At 41.4% G+C, this 16,574-nt stretch overlaps 1 protein-coding gene across 2 annotated transcripts in view; it reads left to right on the forward strand.

Annotated features, from left to right (window-relative positions):
- The first annotated feature begins 4,190 nt into the window (after positions 1-4,190).
- LOC142950373 (acid-sensing ion channel 1-like) overlaps positions 4,191-16,574 on the forward strand; it is a 36,859-nt gene continuing 24,475 nt past the window's right edge. For both annotated transcript variants that reach the window (XM_076092131.1, XM_076092132.1), the window contains exons 1-2: positions 4,191-4,552; positions 8,265-8,460. In XM_076092131.1, coding sequence (XP_075948246.1) covers positions 4,191-4,552; positions 8,265-8,460 — 558 coding nt within the window. The remainder of the gene's footprint in view (positions 4,553-8,264; positions 8,461-16,574) is intronic.

Consider the following 16,574-nt stretch of genomic DNA (forward strand, 5'->3'; position numbering starts at 1 on the left):
TGATATTTCACTCAGTAGTAACATTAGAGCTGCAACTAACGGTATTAGTCTGCCGTTTATTTTCTTGACAAGGCAACAATAAAGTAACACATTCTCACAATTGAGAAGCTGGGGCCAGGTGTCATTTTTACTTACAATGACTTAAACCATAATAGTCTTCAGTAAAGAGCTTGAACAAGCTTAAAGTGGCAATCTCGGAGATTTTCATTGAAATAAATGTCTGTTGAGTCACCGTCACCGGAGGAGGTAACACAATGGTGATGGAGACTATGGCCGACTGATGAAAGTTTTGCAATATTTGCAGTTTTACAAACTGGGTGTCTGCGGCGACATTCCTGGAAAACATGCTGTACTCGAGTTTTTCTCCATTGTATAGACAATTCTGAAAACTTGAAGCTCATTTATCAACAAAAAGACTTAAATAGAATCGAAGTAGCACGGACATGGAACAGTTTCCCGCGGTCATTTGACTAGTGCAAAAGAAAATGGCGTTTGTTGTCCGTCAGTGGGGCCCTAGACTGTTATCCCAGCTCGTTGGGAAGAAGCATTGGAGACGTGTGGCTGGCTGGTTAGCTAGGTAGCTAGTCCTTCTCAGGAGTGGTGGAAAGTGAGGCGGAGGGAGCTTTAGACCCAGCGCTGCCGCCGGCCACCAGCCCATTGTTCAGCTCATTTTCTGTAACCAGCTTAGCATTAAAGCATAGTGGAATTAGCCAGCTTATCCGCGATTTGCCTTATGCTGCGATCCATTTGAACTGGGAAGTAGGAATTTCCAAGTTCTCAGTTGGAAATTTCACCTGGAACGCCTCCTGAAGTTGGATTTTTCACTCGGAAAGTCTCAAATTCTATAATGTCGTGCTATTTTTAAGAATTGTGTGCATAGTTTCATTTTTTTGTGTGTGGAAAAAATGTAGTACAGCATTTTCTCAAGGGAAAGTTGCCACAGACATCGAGTTTGCAATACAGCAAAGTGGCCAATATGCCCCATCACCATTGAGGTACCTCCTCCAGTGATAAACAGTGGCTTAACAGACATGTATCTCAATGAAAATCTTCAAGATATCCACTCTAAGTTGGTTTAGTTTATAGAGAGAAGCCCGCTACAACGGTCGCAACGGCAATTCTGCTACGATGATTTGAAAGGGAATGTCTGTTCTACTCCTGTTCTGTGTCTCTAGACAGACTGCTAAACTCTAGCTCAAAAACATAAAGTACACAAGAGTAAAAAACAATAACAGAATGTTCAACTGAAACAAACTGCTGGTGACTGAATAACCAAATCACATTATTCCTTCCAGGAAACCTTATTGGATAAATGATATGGACCTGTAAACCTGTAAAGTTTCACCGTTATATTTCTCAGCATACTATAAGGGTCTAAAGACCTTCCAGGTTGCTGAAAACCGCCACATTCCCAGAAGAAGTCTGACCTTAGTTATTTGATTTTTAAAAAGTTTATGTTTGGCATTTGGCTCTAAACAAAGAGCAGTGGGGATCCATACTAAGTGCGAGCTTCAAACGTGGGTAAGGACCGCTGTTGAATACTTAAACTTCCAACTCGTATTTGGATTCGATAACAAAAAGTATCTTTTGGCTTCTGCAGTATTATTACAACAGTTTGTTACTCCACAGCCGTGGTTGAGGATGTATACAGATCACTTACTATATGTATAAATACAGAACTTGAGTAAATGACTTGGTCACAGTCACATCTCAAAAAACCGTACACCTTTGGTTTGCTTAAGCTTCATTAATATTTTGAATTGAATACACACCTCTGCATTAGTTATAGCTGTTTATGCTGGATCTTTAGATACGATTAGATAAGAACTGCTCCAGGGCACAGTTGCAAATGTAGTAGGACCTTTAATGTCAAAGATAAGATATTTCATGCTGACGCATTTAAGGTGGGTGATGCATCTTTCATGACATGTACTAAATATTTTGTTACATTAACAAAGCTTGATTCAGCCTTGCTGCACAGTCAGATCCATTTTTCACGCCAGTATCCAGCCGGGGACTAAATGTCATTGTTTATTCATGGTCCAATCTAAAAATGATTTTCCTTTGTGGTGCCTGATATATGGCTTTGTCTTGGAGAGTAGCTGTTCAGATACTCTCACCTCTTTGAACCTCTGTAGGTTTGGGTAGAACCTTTCCTTTTAAATGTCTTTCTCTATTTCAAGTCTGAATTGAATGAATTCAGAATGTGAGCAAAGTCATGACAGATACACTAATTACACAACACACATTGACATAACAACATTACTGTTCCACATGGTATCCTATTGGGAAAGAAACTAAATTGATCTGTCATTTATGTCAATTTGATTTAGTCTATAAATTTAACGGTCTATCTTTGCATTTGGGACGGTTGGTCACACAAAACAAGCGATTTAAATATGTCAACTTGGGCTCTTGCTTTAACTGTATAGACATTTTTCTAGATTTGATTTAGTTGTTTTATAGACCAAACAATGAATTGATGAATTGAGAATATAATCAGATTAATCAATAATGAATATAATTCTCAGTGGCAGCCGTATATGTTGTAAGCTGTTAAATAATGCAATAATAATGATGTAAACCGTATAAATCTAATCATTGAGGCAGACTTTGAAAGAGTTCCGTACAGTTTCATGTGTTGTTTTTCACTCAAGAAATATTTTTTTTACCTCTGTCTAAATACTGGATTATATTTTGGTCTGTGAGTGTGTTGAGTCCTTGGTATTTGAGTTTTATTTCATGTCTTTCTACTTTATTGGCTGCAGGGAAGTGTTGCTCTCCCTCCATCTCTCCCTGTTGGCATACGTTGACACAGTCTGTTTTACTCTGAGTTGCCAGATTTGTCCGGGTCCGCCAGTCTCAGTGGCCGGGTATAGTGGTCACTCCGGCTGTATGTGGTTAAAGGGACACTGCACCAGTTTTACACTCAAAGTTCAGTCTAATTGTCCTGTCAGGAGCAGCCTGTTGAACCGATGTCTCCTGCAATGCAACTTCGATTACACGCTCCAAAGACAGGTGAACGAAATGCTAAATGAGAGACTGCACAGAAGAACAGAGGCCAGTGGCCTAATGCCCTTTTGCTGAAAGACGTTATGAGTTTGCCTCATATAAAGTCAGGATATTTGGGGCCTCTGCAGCTTCGATTTTGCCCTTTCTCCCTTTAATCCATCTCTCATGACACCCCTAATTTTATGGAAGCATGATACTAAATTGCAGTTGTTCCCCTTTAATGCACCTATTGCTCAAATTCATTCCACTTGGTGCTCCCCCCCCCCCCCCCCTCTCTCTCTCTCTCCTCCTCTCTCTCTCTCTCTCTCTCTCTGTTTTTACTCGGGCTGCGGTTAAGCTGTGAAACTACAGTAACTCGCAGGTGAACAGTAGCGCGTCAGTCCACCCTCCTCTCCTCTCCTCTCCTCTTCTCTCCCGTCCACTGCCGCTGCTGCCAGGCAGGCAGACACAAACACGAGCGGAGGAAAAAAAAAAGCTCACGACTCTCCACCGACCAGAATGTCCAACCGCCATGACTCCCAAACACGTTTTTTTTTTTCTTCCTAATTCCAGAGTGGAGAACATCTCCTGACTGGACCTGAGAATCTGCGGATTTGAAAGGACACGCGTAAAGGGCAGCTACAGGGGAACTCTTAATAAATGAGCCGGAGTGTCAAAAAGGATTCTTTCTCTTTTCGGTCTCCGGGTCTCCTCTTGTTGGCGTGGAGCAATGGTGCGTGCTTCACTGGACTCGACCAGCGAATTCGCAGGCTGATGAAACACTTTGTCAATCCTCTTTTTCTTTCTTTGCTTTACTGCACCCCCGTGAGAAACCTGCAAACCATCACCGTAGCGCAGCAGTGATCGATCTTCCTATTGACATTTGGGTTGTGCGTGCTTTTTCAATCGCCTCTCGTGAAATGCATCACTTCTGCTCGCAATTCCCGCCCGTCTGACTTTTGTTTTTCATAAAAGAGTGGCGGATGATCAAAATGTTTCTCCATCTGTCTGCGTGAGGGATGGCGACCAAACCGCGCCAAGTCCAAGAGTGGTTATCTTCACGTTCGCACATGTTCGGATGGATAATGACAGCTTATGCCACAGGTGAATGAATATCGGCTCGGTTTCTCTCAGCGGCGAGTGTTTTGAAGCTGTTTTTGTGACTCTGGCATTCAGATCGAGCTTGTTGCACGGTGACGATGGATCTCAAAGTGGAAACCGAAGAAATGGACACAAATCAACCTCCACCCATCGAAGTTTTTGCGCACAGCTCGACTCTGCACGGGATCTCTCACATTTTTACATACGAGCGGTTCTGCGTCAAACGCTGCCTGTGGGTCGTGTTTTTCTTGGGGTCTCTGACCTTCTTGCTGTTCGTGTGCGTGGACCGGATCCACTTCTACCTCGAGTACCCGCACGTCACCAAACTGGATGAGGTCACGACCCCGATCATGACGTTCCCCGCGGTCACCTTTTGCAACCTGAACGCGTTTCGGTTCAGCCGGGTGTCGCGCAATGACCTGTACCACGCAGGGGAGCTGCTGGCCCTGCTCAACCAGAGGTACGACCACTTCAAAAGTTTCTACATTCTACTGTATTCTTTATTATCTGTATGTTGTTTTCCCTTCATATCAAATCATTTATTCCACCCTCCACCCTTTCCCCCTGTTAATGTGAATACATAAATTAGTTTCATATTGCAAATATCAGTAGTGGAATGTAACTTACTCAAGTACTGTACTTTAAGTTCAAACTTCAGGTGCATTTACTGTGGTTCCATTTTTTTTGCCACTTCCACTCCACTACAGTTCAGAAGGAAATATTGAACTTTTTTCACCACTATCAGATGTATTTGACAGCTATATACGAGATACTTTGCATATTAAGATTTAGACACAAAACCTACAATGTTCTTGTAAAATGCTGCTACTAATGTATCTGTAAATGCAAAATTGTCGACCAGCTACAACAGTAAAATGCTGCTTACACATAACTGCATCAGCAATAACACTCACAGGGGCCACTTTTCTGCATTTTCATTATTTATGTACATTTTGCAAATGATTCTTGAATACTTTAAAGTTATATTTCCAATGCAGGACTTTTACTTGTAAAGGAGTTTTTTGTATTTCTACTTTTACCTAAAGCTAGGTACGGTAATTTAAAAAAACATCTTTTGTTATACTTATTGAAATTGTCAGTAAATTATGGTCTGTTTGACTCTAAATGGACCATAATTTACTAAATGAACATCATGCTGTATTGAAGAAGACTTTAAACTAGTGATTGAGACCATAAACTCATATTTAAGATGTTTACTGAGGTAATAAATCAAGTGAGAAGTAGGGTCATTTTCTCATAGACTTCTATACAATCAGACTTCTTTTTGAAACCAGAGGAGTCGCCCCCTGCTGTTCAGTAGAGAGAATGCAAGTTTTAAGACACTTCCGCATTGGCTTCACTGGGCAGAACCGGAGGTTGCCGTCTGGTTGCAGAATGACCATAAATGATCTCTGAACCTTGAACCTTTTAACTACTTTCATTGGAAAAGAGTTAGCAACACTAGGCTGGTTTTTTTTAGTGGATCATTTTTCAAATCTAGCGTACTAGTGTTGGTTTCTCCAATATAACCTTCCCAAACTTTAGGTAAACGATCTGAATACTTCATCCTCTGGTAATTGTGTCAAGCTCTAATGGTTTCTACCTTGTTGAGTCACTCAGTGCTTGTCAGGCTTGAATTTACTGAGGCGCTATAATCGGAGAACGGCAGCCGCCTTGTCGGTGCAGCTGAGGGCTCCGGATGCTGGAGCTGGCAACCACATATGCACATGAGGAAAAGAAGCAGAGAGTCAGCTTCCTTTGATTACAAGTGAAATGACTGATGCTCTGGGTATCTTTGTCAGCTATGCATTTAAATCCTCATGTTTCTGTGATTTTAACAGAGCCGAAGACAACTCCACTCCTTCACAGTAAATCCACTTTGTTTCTGTGCAGTCAAAAAAAGGTAACTTCTCTGGATAGTTTACGTGGATGAAGATGGTTGCACAGGTCTGTCCAAGGAGTAGAGAAAGAGGAAAGATCTCATAGAGAGAGTGGCTTTGAAAGTTGTTTGAAAGATGTTGCTCTATGTGGTGTTGTAATATTGTGCCAAATGTCAACAAGAGCAGCCAAAATGAAACAAAACAGCAGGATAGTGTTATTTGCCACGTTTAGTGACCAGTGTCTGTCATCTGAGTGATCAAGAACTCAAAAAAAAGGGGAAAGGCTCCGATGATTTGAACCTCTGACAGGCTGTCAGTTAAAGAGATCAAGGTGAGGGCTCAGCATACAGCGCTGAAGGCCTCTGATGGCTTCACTTTTATGTGGATGTGCAGCCAACTTCTATCCTAAATCTTTAATGAAGATCCCAGAATGAACACTAAAATTAGCTCTTTTTTTCTGTGACGTTGGTGTCACTGATGATCAACACTTGCCATCTGGACTTTTTTTTTTTTTTTAATGAATACATCTCATAATATCGCATTTCCAGGCAGCAGTTCACATGAAAGACTTTGCAGAGTTTGAGACCGAAGCATGGCTGAGTTTCCTTCTCCGTGTACTCATCTCAACTCTTACACTCTGCAGTAGGTTCAGTGCTCATTATCCTGCCTCCCTTGGCAAGGCATAGAGGTGATGCAACGGCACACTTAGCTGTTATACCCCCGGCCAGAAATGAAAGTGCTTGTGGCATGAAATCCATTTAAGACTGTTCTGCGCCCACTTCCCATGTTTGGAGTCATTGGTCTGGGAAATGTCTTGTGGCATGATATTTAAGCTGCACACATCCTGAAGTGCGAGCCTTCGCCGATCCCGGCGGCTCGTTCTCATGGGATTTTAACTCATAAGTGCCTTCTTGGCGGGTTTTTCCACAACACATAAACAGTGGGGGAAGCGATTGGCTCTCCTGAATTGAGTTATCTTTGAATCAAACAGAAACACTCCACTGCTCTGCCATAATGAGGCCTAATTCAATCTTAATGTCACGAAAATAATCCCTGAACTAATTTCTAAACTTGAATGAGGTTATTTATTATTGATTTGATGCTTGAAAGGTTCCAGGTACCTAATACATCATACATTACAAGCTCTTCCTTAAATAAGAGAGCATCTCGTTTGTATTAATGTCATCCGTAAAAACATATTAGGTGCAGTAATAGTCAGTCACACAAAAGATCAATGAAAGACCATATCCACACAAGAGTGGCCACATTCGTATGAGAAATTTTCATTTGAGGCAGTGTTCTGAAAAAAAAAAAATTCCACTCAATTTGCTCTTTGGTGAGTCCATTAAGATGGTGACATTTTTAATAATAGCTCAATGGGGGGATCACAGCGAGGGTATAGAGGCTGGGTGCATTTACAGCGGGTCTGCTCTTTTTTGATACGAGGCAGCGTGGTCAGATTTCTGTGAGCTCCATTAAATGAAAGGAAATGTCTTAGTGCCACTGAAAATGCTGTGTTTGATGTGGGCTGTCTGGCTCCCCACTCAGTTACTTGCAGGCCTTTTATTCCTAATGTAGTTTAAAAAAAGACTAGGGCTAGTAATGCAGACAAAATGAAAAATCACAGTGTAACTGAATACCAAGCTACGTATGTGGTGATATCTGGGGCTTAGCTGTTACCATGCAAGAAAACCTTTGAGAACTCAACGTACTATTAGTAATAAATATATGATGAAACATGACAACATTCATTCTTTATTTCATTGGACGAGCTAATACGTTCAGAACATTGTATCACTGTTACTGTTACAATTCCAATTAACACAAACACATTTTTCTCCAAGTTTGAATCCAGTTAAGTGAGAATGGAGTTGATGTGTGGCCTGAAGTTCCTGCATCGACAGTGAATGGACGACTGTCTTTATGGGCCCGCACAGCTCTTGTCTGTACTTTATTATCTACTGTACGATAAAGCGTTACACTCTGGTAGTGCCATCGGTTCAGAGCTAGAAAATGCCCCAGAAAACCAGCTATATATTGTTCCTCGGTTGTCTGTCTCTTGTGATTCATTGTGGACTCTATTATTTTTAGCTTTGGTTCAGAGGGGGAACGGTTGAGATGAAGACTCATAAACCTTCCTGAAGTGTGCAAATATATGCAGTCTACTTTATCGTCAGTGATCATTCACTGCAAAGTCCTGTTCCTCTCTCCATACCTACCTTCATAAAATCTGCACTTAAAATGTATGAAATACTTCTTTGACTTTTCTTTCTGTCTGTCGGTTTATTCCAGGTATGAGATCAGGGACATACATCTTGTGGAGGAGAGTGTCCTGGAGAGCCTGAAGGTTAAAGCCGATTTTCATAATTTCAAGCCGCGACCCTTCAACATGCGGGAATTCTACGACCGAACCGGCCACGACATCAACGACATGCTGCTGGCCTGCCACTTCCACGGCACTGAGTGCAGAGCGGAGGACTTCAAAGTGGTAATTTGTCTCCCAAGACGATTTGATCCAATCTTGATTAAAGGATGAGTTTAGTATTTGCCAACAAATCCTGTTAAAGACCAAAACCAACAATGAATTCATCCTGCTACACTAACAAGTGTCGTCTGTGTAGCCAAAGCCTGATATAGCACGTTCCTCTTATCCCGGTTATTAATTAAAAACCAACATTTTAATTTTTTTAACTTTCTGTGAAAGGAAAACTATAATGACACTGCAGCTATTGTGCACATTGTTTCCCATTATCCAAAAAGGATAGAGCCTCTTTTTTGACATATTTGTGTGAACAGCGTCCAAGCTTCTGGCTTATGGATGGTTTTTCCCACAGCAACAGTTTTACTGACATTTGAGAGCTGTCGTTGCTCAGAGTAAGAAACGCGTCACAGACCTGTAAAGGTTGCAAACGCTGATACAAGACATTTCTTTTTTAACAAGCCCATGTACCAGTCTGACGGGTAGGTAGTTTAGTGTAGCACTGCACATAAATAGAATAATTAATGTCAATATAGCCTCTGTATGAACGTACTGCTTATTAAAATGCTATTGAATAGTGTAACAAGATGTATTGCATTTTACACATTAAACAAGAGTTATATACAATGAAATAGAGCACTTGGTTTACAAGCTAGCTAGCCGTGACAAGCCAACTGTTTGACCCACCAGTACGTATATTTTGTGCCTTTCTAGACAAGAAAGCAGCACATAAATAGACGCAGGCGTCCAAACCTCACTCGTCCACACAGCACATTGTTGCTGAACTCAGTAACGTCAGGTTAGACATTTATAACTGGTTGATTACTAGCTAAAGCCGTATAAGAAGTTCGTCCCTTTACATTCAGTATTTGGGAGGATGAGCCATGCTGTTCTGTTTGTATACCAAGATAAAGCTAGTCAGACATTGTCAGTTGAAACCAAAAAATTAATTACTATTTTCGTTACCAGAAAAAGTCAAAATAGACACCAATTATGCCGATTTCTCACATCAATAAACCACAATGAACATGTGGGCACTGTTTATTCTGAGTGGATCCCACATACACAGTCCTTCTTACTGAAATGCTTACTTGGGCACCAAATCCGCCGCTGAAAATAGTCCACAACAAATGCCCCATTTAATCCTGTTTAAGTAACGTTTGCTAAAAATTACAATGTGCCCGTGTTTTAGGAAATGATTGCTTTAAAAAGAAGAAAGATTTTCGTCTTCAAAAAAAGATTTGGGGATTAAGAGTCACAGACAGGAAAGTCGTAAAGTATTGTGAAGCAGATTAACACGTTGTTCAACACATTGTTGGTTTTGGTCTATTCATTATTATTTTTTTACAATAAGAAAAATATAGAATATCACAAGCCTTCTCTTACTTTAACATTTCTTTTATTTTTTATTTTTTAAATAACACAGTTCATTCATAGTGGCGTGCAGACAACACTCACTGTATAAATCATAGGACTATCTATTTAAAGAATGATGAAATCCCGACAGCAAAGAGAGAGCAAACCTCTGAGCCAACGGAAGGAAAACACATTTTTCTAGGTTAGTTTTCGGGAAAACTGGGGAAACCTGCTGTGATTTTGTCTGTGGATGCTCTTGGTTTCAATCAGAACCTTCTCTGGTGTAAATACCTCACAGTACATGTCGTTGGGTGAACATGTTCGTCTTTTATTCCCAGAGCATGTGTCAAACAAAGTCTGGAATACACCTCTACGATTGAATCTTCTTTTTGTTGTTTTACGATGACACCATCAGGGTGTGTTTATCAGTCTGCCTGTAAAATACGTTTTCAATCTGTGCCGACAAGTCCTTGTTAAAATTCATGATCAAACATTCTTTTGGGCTTTTTATTTATTCTTTTGAATCCCCACAGCTCTGAGTAAATGTTTACATCTACCTTTTCATCTTTTTATTATCATTTTTTACTCCCAAAGCAAAGGTGTTATTGTGCAGCAATGTCCTTTTTGAAATGAGACCCTTGTTGAGAGGAGGTGTGGAGAGTGATGCAGTGAAGCTGGTCAAAGACATTTTTTTATACAGTCCACCGACATTATATATGTCCACGTGACGGATGCTCGTGTAAGTTTACTCTGCAGCAAAAAGTAGAGGCTGTAATGTCTCTGCCATAAAAAGCTCGCTGTTGCTGCTGTCACACCCAGACACCGCTGCCAACGGTCACTGGCATCAGACATGGTTTTTAATTTGGAGCCGAACATTGATCATTCCACACAGCCGCCTCACTGAATAGATTGGATTGAGTTTAATGGTATTTTATCTTTCGCCAAGAAGATTCATGCTTATCTTCGCTGGACATCTCTGGTTGTAGACCCTCTTATATATATATATTACAGCGCCAAATGGTTCTTACCTTGATTTAACCAGCAGAGATGTCTCAGAAGATCGATATATTTTTGGGTGGGGGAACATAAATACACACAATCATACACATTGACACCAAAGAGCATAGCAGCTGCACTGAAGTAGCTTTGAGGTGATATTTTCTGCTTATGGGCAATTTTTTAAATGTTCTCAGGAACCCATTGATAGGAACTACTGGAAGCCTTTATGCAGTTTGAAGTAGTGATATTAGTCTGGATCAACCCAGTTATTAGATGACTCGAGTAGTCAGGCACCTGCCTACACTAAAGGAGACTAAAGGTGGCTCATAAACTGCAAATAGTTTTTAAAATGCAGCTCAAGACCATAACGGTTTACACTCGCCTTTGTTTAGTGTTTTGTATTTGCATAATTTATTATTTAGTTTTTCACGCTTATGCTGTGTCTCAACTTTATGTCAAGTTCTTTCTATTTATCAAAATCACAAGTTTACCTCTAAAGGGTTTTACAATCTGTACACTCTATCTTCGATTCAATGTCTTTTGCTTTTGTGTTTTATTCTGAAGAAAAGCTGCTCAGTCGAGTTACAGCCTCGTGTTGACTTATATAAGAATGATTCAAACATCAGTGTGACTCTTAACGAGTCTCTTAACTCAAAGTGAAGTGAGTATTCTGAATCGTTGTTTGTCACTGAACGAATCCGTAGCATTTAGCAGCGAGGCTCCCCTCCCTGGTGACTGAGAGCCTCGCTGTCAGCTCAGCTGTGATTCAGTTGATTACCTCCTCATTTAAAGCTTATCAAACGACTGGGACAGTTAACACATTATGGTTGTTTCACTGGTTTTCACAAATAGATGGTCCTGCACTTGTACGAAACTGGACCTATGTATGTCACTGTGATGTGTTCACTTCCTGCTGTACGTATACTGAACTACCATTGAATGGATGCGATCATTTAGCTTAGAAAAATAAAGAGACCAAACTGCAAAGTCACTGACTTTTAATCTCTAAACTGAACTACAGGCGTAAAAGGCATTTAAGTCAGCAAGTGATTTGTAATTTCCACCTCTAGACTTTTTTTACTACATAATGCATTTATTTACTAAATGACTATATGACTCATCAGTATAACTCAGTTCAACCGTGGTACAAACTACTTCCTCCAAAATGATCATAAAGTTGAATCAACACCTCATTACAACATTATGATAGTATAACCAGATGCCCTCAGACTTTCCACCCATCTACACACCTGTTCCCACTTTCCCTTATCAGCCCTGCAGTACATATCTCAGCTCCTTTCCTTCAGTCAGTTACCAGTTATCCGTGTTGCTCATGTCTGCCTGCCTGCACCTTTTCCCTGCCTCGTTCTGGTTTGCCAGTAGGTCCTCAGTGTTTTGACTTGCTACCCTCACCAGGAAGCCTCTATATTTCGTCACTTTTGTCATTGAACCATTGAATTGTCCCTGTCTGCCGCGACTGCATGCGTTCCTTCCTCTAGTACATGACTTCCACCTTGTGACAGGTTTCTTTTTACTGCTGTAACAAGTTAATTTCCCCTCTGGGGAGGAAAAGTCAGTCACATTTTATTTTTAGCATTACACCGATTTTAAAACCGCTGCAAAGAGAGCGATGGTGTCGAAATCGGTAGTCAGACCAGTGCATAGTATTTCATAGGGTGGCGTTTACTATTTGTCAGCTATTTCATTTAGTAGATATATCATAACAATAATTTAAATTGTATGGAAATGCTGCTGATCCTCTTTCTGTGACTTTGGGCTCTTGTAAACTTGCGATGAATTTTGTTATTGCTTGTGACATTCTTAACTTTATAAATGCATACGTTACAACCTTTAGTTCAGCTGGAGCAGCTATCCATCTATGGCAAAGTTTAAATGTTATTTTCGGTACCTTGGGGCCCACATAAATCTAAAGAGAGACTTTAGTCACAGCAGACATTTTGACATGTCACAGCAGGAGAAACACAGGTGTAAATAATACAATGAACGATGGCTGAGCTCTATTTAGCTGCTTCAGGTTCGAGGTCCTGGTCCTGGGTTGGCTGTCATCGTTAACGAGTCGTTCCTTCTATAGGAAGTTAAAATGTCTGCTGTGAAAAGATTTATTAAAACGATGTGGGCCAAGACCACCTTTGAACCCTGAAACATGACAAGGCCTTGAATGAGTTTGTTGTCCTCAGAATAGGAAGTTAAAATATTAAATCCCCCCTCAAACAGAACAGTCGCTTGCAGTGAGAGGTGCCGATTGTGGTTCTGTGGCACTTTAATGATGCAGTAGTTGTTGGCCGAGCAGAGTGCTCTTTTCCTAAAACCCCCCCCCCCCCCCCCCCCCCCCCAACCATTACATCATGACTTTTCCCTGATTGGATTGGAGACAGCCTTCTGGTTCTGAGCACATGCTCCCAAACATTTGCTTAGTTCTGCCTCAATAATTCATTTCAGCAGTGGAATATGAAATGCACACATATTAAGCATGTAAATAGTTGTTGGTAGTGTGTGTGTGTGTGTGTGTGTGTGTGTGTGTGTGTGTGTGTGTGTGTGTGTGTGTGTGTGTGTGTGTGTGCAGTCCTAACACCTACTCAAGCATCTTATTGACCTTTCCGTGTTTTTTGTCTACTTTGAGGGGGATGGATAATTTATCCGGTAGTTAATTTATGTAGCTCACAAGTCCAAGACTGTTTTTTTTAAACTGTCCTCCTCCTCCTGGCTCTCGACTGTGATGGAGCAATTTCTCTTCTCTTTGAAGAGCATTGCGGCGTCCAGGAAATTGCATCCGGCCAGAATGTAGTGGCAGCAGAGAGGTGTTCCCCCTGGAGAGGTTTAAGGCCTTTATTTCTCTCCTCTCAACTTCCCTTTGTTATCTACATCACCGCATAGCTCCAGAAAACTGGAATATGCTCTCCCTTTGAAGACCGTCTTTGATGCATTGCATTGTTAATCTTTTCATTGTTTCATTGCAAAGTGCTTGATGAATAAGGAAAGAGGTATATCCCAACTGACTGTTCTTTGTGAAAAGATCAAAAGAATAAAAAAAGAGACTGATAAGAAACTATTTCAGGCTGTATGTGATACGAATATATATTCAGCACTCAACTGAATTGACAGGATCACTTCTTTAAAACAATAAATAAAAGCCTTCCCACATTATGTGCAAAACAAAGGAGTGATTGCCTCGAGGGGAGACTTTTCCAATTGATGCCACACACAGAAAGTCGAGCATGTTGTCATCTCCTGTCACAGAATTTCAAATGTCTATTTTTCTGCATCCTCACAGCTAATATATTTCCTGAGGTGGTGTTTAATAATACACCAGTGTGATGAACAGTGGTCCCAAAAGTGGGAGCTAGATACAATATTAGTTTGAACCTTCAAATTAAAAACAAGATTCACGTTGACAGGATTCTCCTGAGACGTTAAACTTCAGTGTGATCAGAAACTTGAGTTTTCTTTCTAAAGAATTCTTAGAGGCTGTTCACGTGTTGCGTCTAAAAACACCAGCCGTGCCGCTTTCATCCTTTTATTCAAGCTGTTTGGGAGGTTGCGCTCCTGCCGCGACCGCTGTTACTAAGCAACCAGAACCTGTGTGCTGCGATGGTGATGATTATGTTGCAATAATTTAGCAGGAAGCCTCGCTGACTAAACTAAACAAAGTCAAAACAAATGGATTTCCAGCACTGTAAATCAGTCACAGTTGCTTTAGTGCTTGATTTGTCGGACCTTTCAACCAGATGTTGAAAAATCCTCAGACGAAAACGGTGACGCAAGTAAACTCTGTGGGACAGATGGTAAAGCTCTTGGTAGCCCCGCACTAACACGATTAACTTCTTCTCCATATAGTCCGATATTTACAGAATATAGAAAAGATATCTGCCGGCTGTGATTGGTTGTTCCTCGTCACATGACATGCAGCGCGCGCTGCAGGGTTGCAAAAGTTTAGTTTTTTTCATCTCTGGGTGAAGCCGCTGCACCCTGAAAAATAGGGTGCAACGCTTTTGAGCAGCTTCCGCGCGTCTACATTGACAACAATGGATTTGAGGGCGCAAAAAATGCCAGTTTGTCATGTCACTTGAGGACATGTGGACGGGAAAACAGCTAGCTTGACTTTGGCCAACAAAATCCGCTAATTGACACATTTAATCTCGTGTACAAAAACAAAGTTGCAAAAAAAGACAATTCAGCGTTTAGTTAAACTAACCAGCTGTAGCTTCATATTTACTATACAGACATGAGGGTTTCAGCAATCTTCTCATCTAACTGAAAATCCCCAAAATGTTAACAACTCATAACAGCTTAAAAGCAACAGAGGCAGAATCGTTTTTCCTTTCATCGTTGACGTTGTTGTTTTTTCCATAACCTTTCCAGGATACTCTTTGGATAATTGATTTCATTTTAAATGACAAAAAAGGAAAAAGGAAAACCAATCAGGCTCATGTGAAGTTATTGTGTTCCTTCACCCAGAGAAACACTTTGAGGAACGGAGAAATGGCTCCGGCAGTTCTTGCAGAGTTATCGAAAGCACCCAGCGCTCCCCTTCTGCTCCTCAACAGTTGCAGAGAATCATCGCTGCTAATTGGACTCGGGAGGTATTCCCACTCACCAGTGAACTCCAGTAAAGTAGAACGGAGCAAAGAGTCCCACTCGTGACAAGCCCTTCTCTTGGTCTGATGCTTGGCCCTCTTTTATTTGTCAAACTCAGACTTTGACAGCTCTACCCGGGGAATAGATCTGTGTCTGCAAGCTCCCAGCACACTGCTGTCGTGACAGTTGTGTTATCATTTCTGTACTCTGATCGCTGCTGTCATGCCTCGAGAAGGCGACGCACATTTGTAGAAAAAATGTGAGACATGCTGTACCTCGGAGAAGAGACGAGACAGCTCAGTGGTATGAGGCTGTAAATGTACAAAGGATTCTGTTTAAGAAACACTGATATTAAAAGCACCATGTTTTAGCCTGTTTGTTATAAATCCTGTTTCTCTATACGTCACTATTGACTATTGGAAAAATGGTCAGCAGTAATATGAAATATACCCTAACCCTCTAGCGGCGGAATAAAACATATAAACCCCCCTCTGCACTGCACTTGAAATCCCAAATACAGTTTCATTTCTGCAGCGTGAGGTTGTCATTGAAGTGAAGGATTGGAAACAAATCCAGAGTGCTTTCATGTCTGGTTTCCAGTTAAACTGCTGTAAAGCTCACATAGTGATGGTTTTTAGCCGCAACCTGAACCCTCCTAAAGCAACCCAGAGGGTGACGATGAGCTCCGATTTCTCTGACAGCTCCGCCCGTGTTGGGAACTGGAAAAGAACCAGACTCCTGGGGGGGAAACAGCCCTTCTTTCCCCTGGCAGGAATATACTTAGGCTCGCATTGCCTCTGGGTTTTGTGGCCTGACGCGACAGATGTGAAGCACAGCCACCACCCACACTGCCCAGCGGCGTGCGGGTCAGCACAGCTGCGCTCCACATCTTGGCTCCGGAACCTGTCGCATCCTCCTGCGCTGAGCCAGCAAAGTTATGTCACCTCTCGGTCACAGTGTTTATCCTCATTTGTTTTCCCCGTCTTTCGCTCCTTTTTTTTTTTTTGTCTGCATTCCTCCTTCATCTCAAGCCCTGCACAGTTCATCCCTCACATCTGCCCCTATAGGCATGACAATCCTCATTACGCTTTCATGTCACGCTCTCTCCTCTCTCCTCTCTCTATCTCCCTTTCCCTCCCTCCCTCTTATGTCCTTTCCTTTGTTCTCCTTGC

This window comes from Anarhichas minor, unplaced genomic scaffold (assembly GCF_050575085.1).
Source record: "Anarhichas minor isolate MPS153535 unplaced genomic scaffold, ASM5057508v1 ptg000003l, whole genome shotgun sequence".
NCBI classification, from domain to species: domain Eukaryota; kingdom Metazoa; phylum Chordata; class Actinopteri; order Perciformes; family Anarhichadidae; genus Anarhichas; species Anarhichas minor.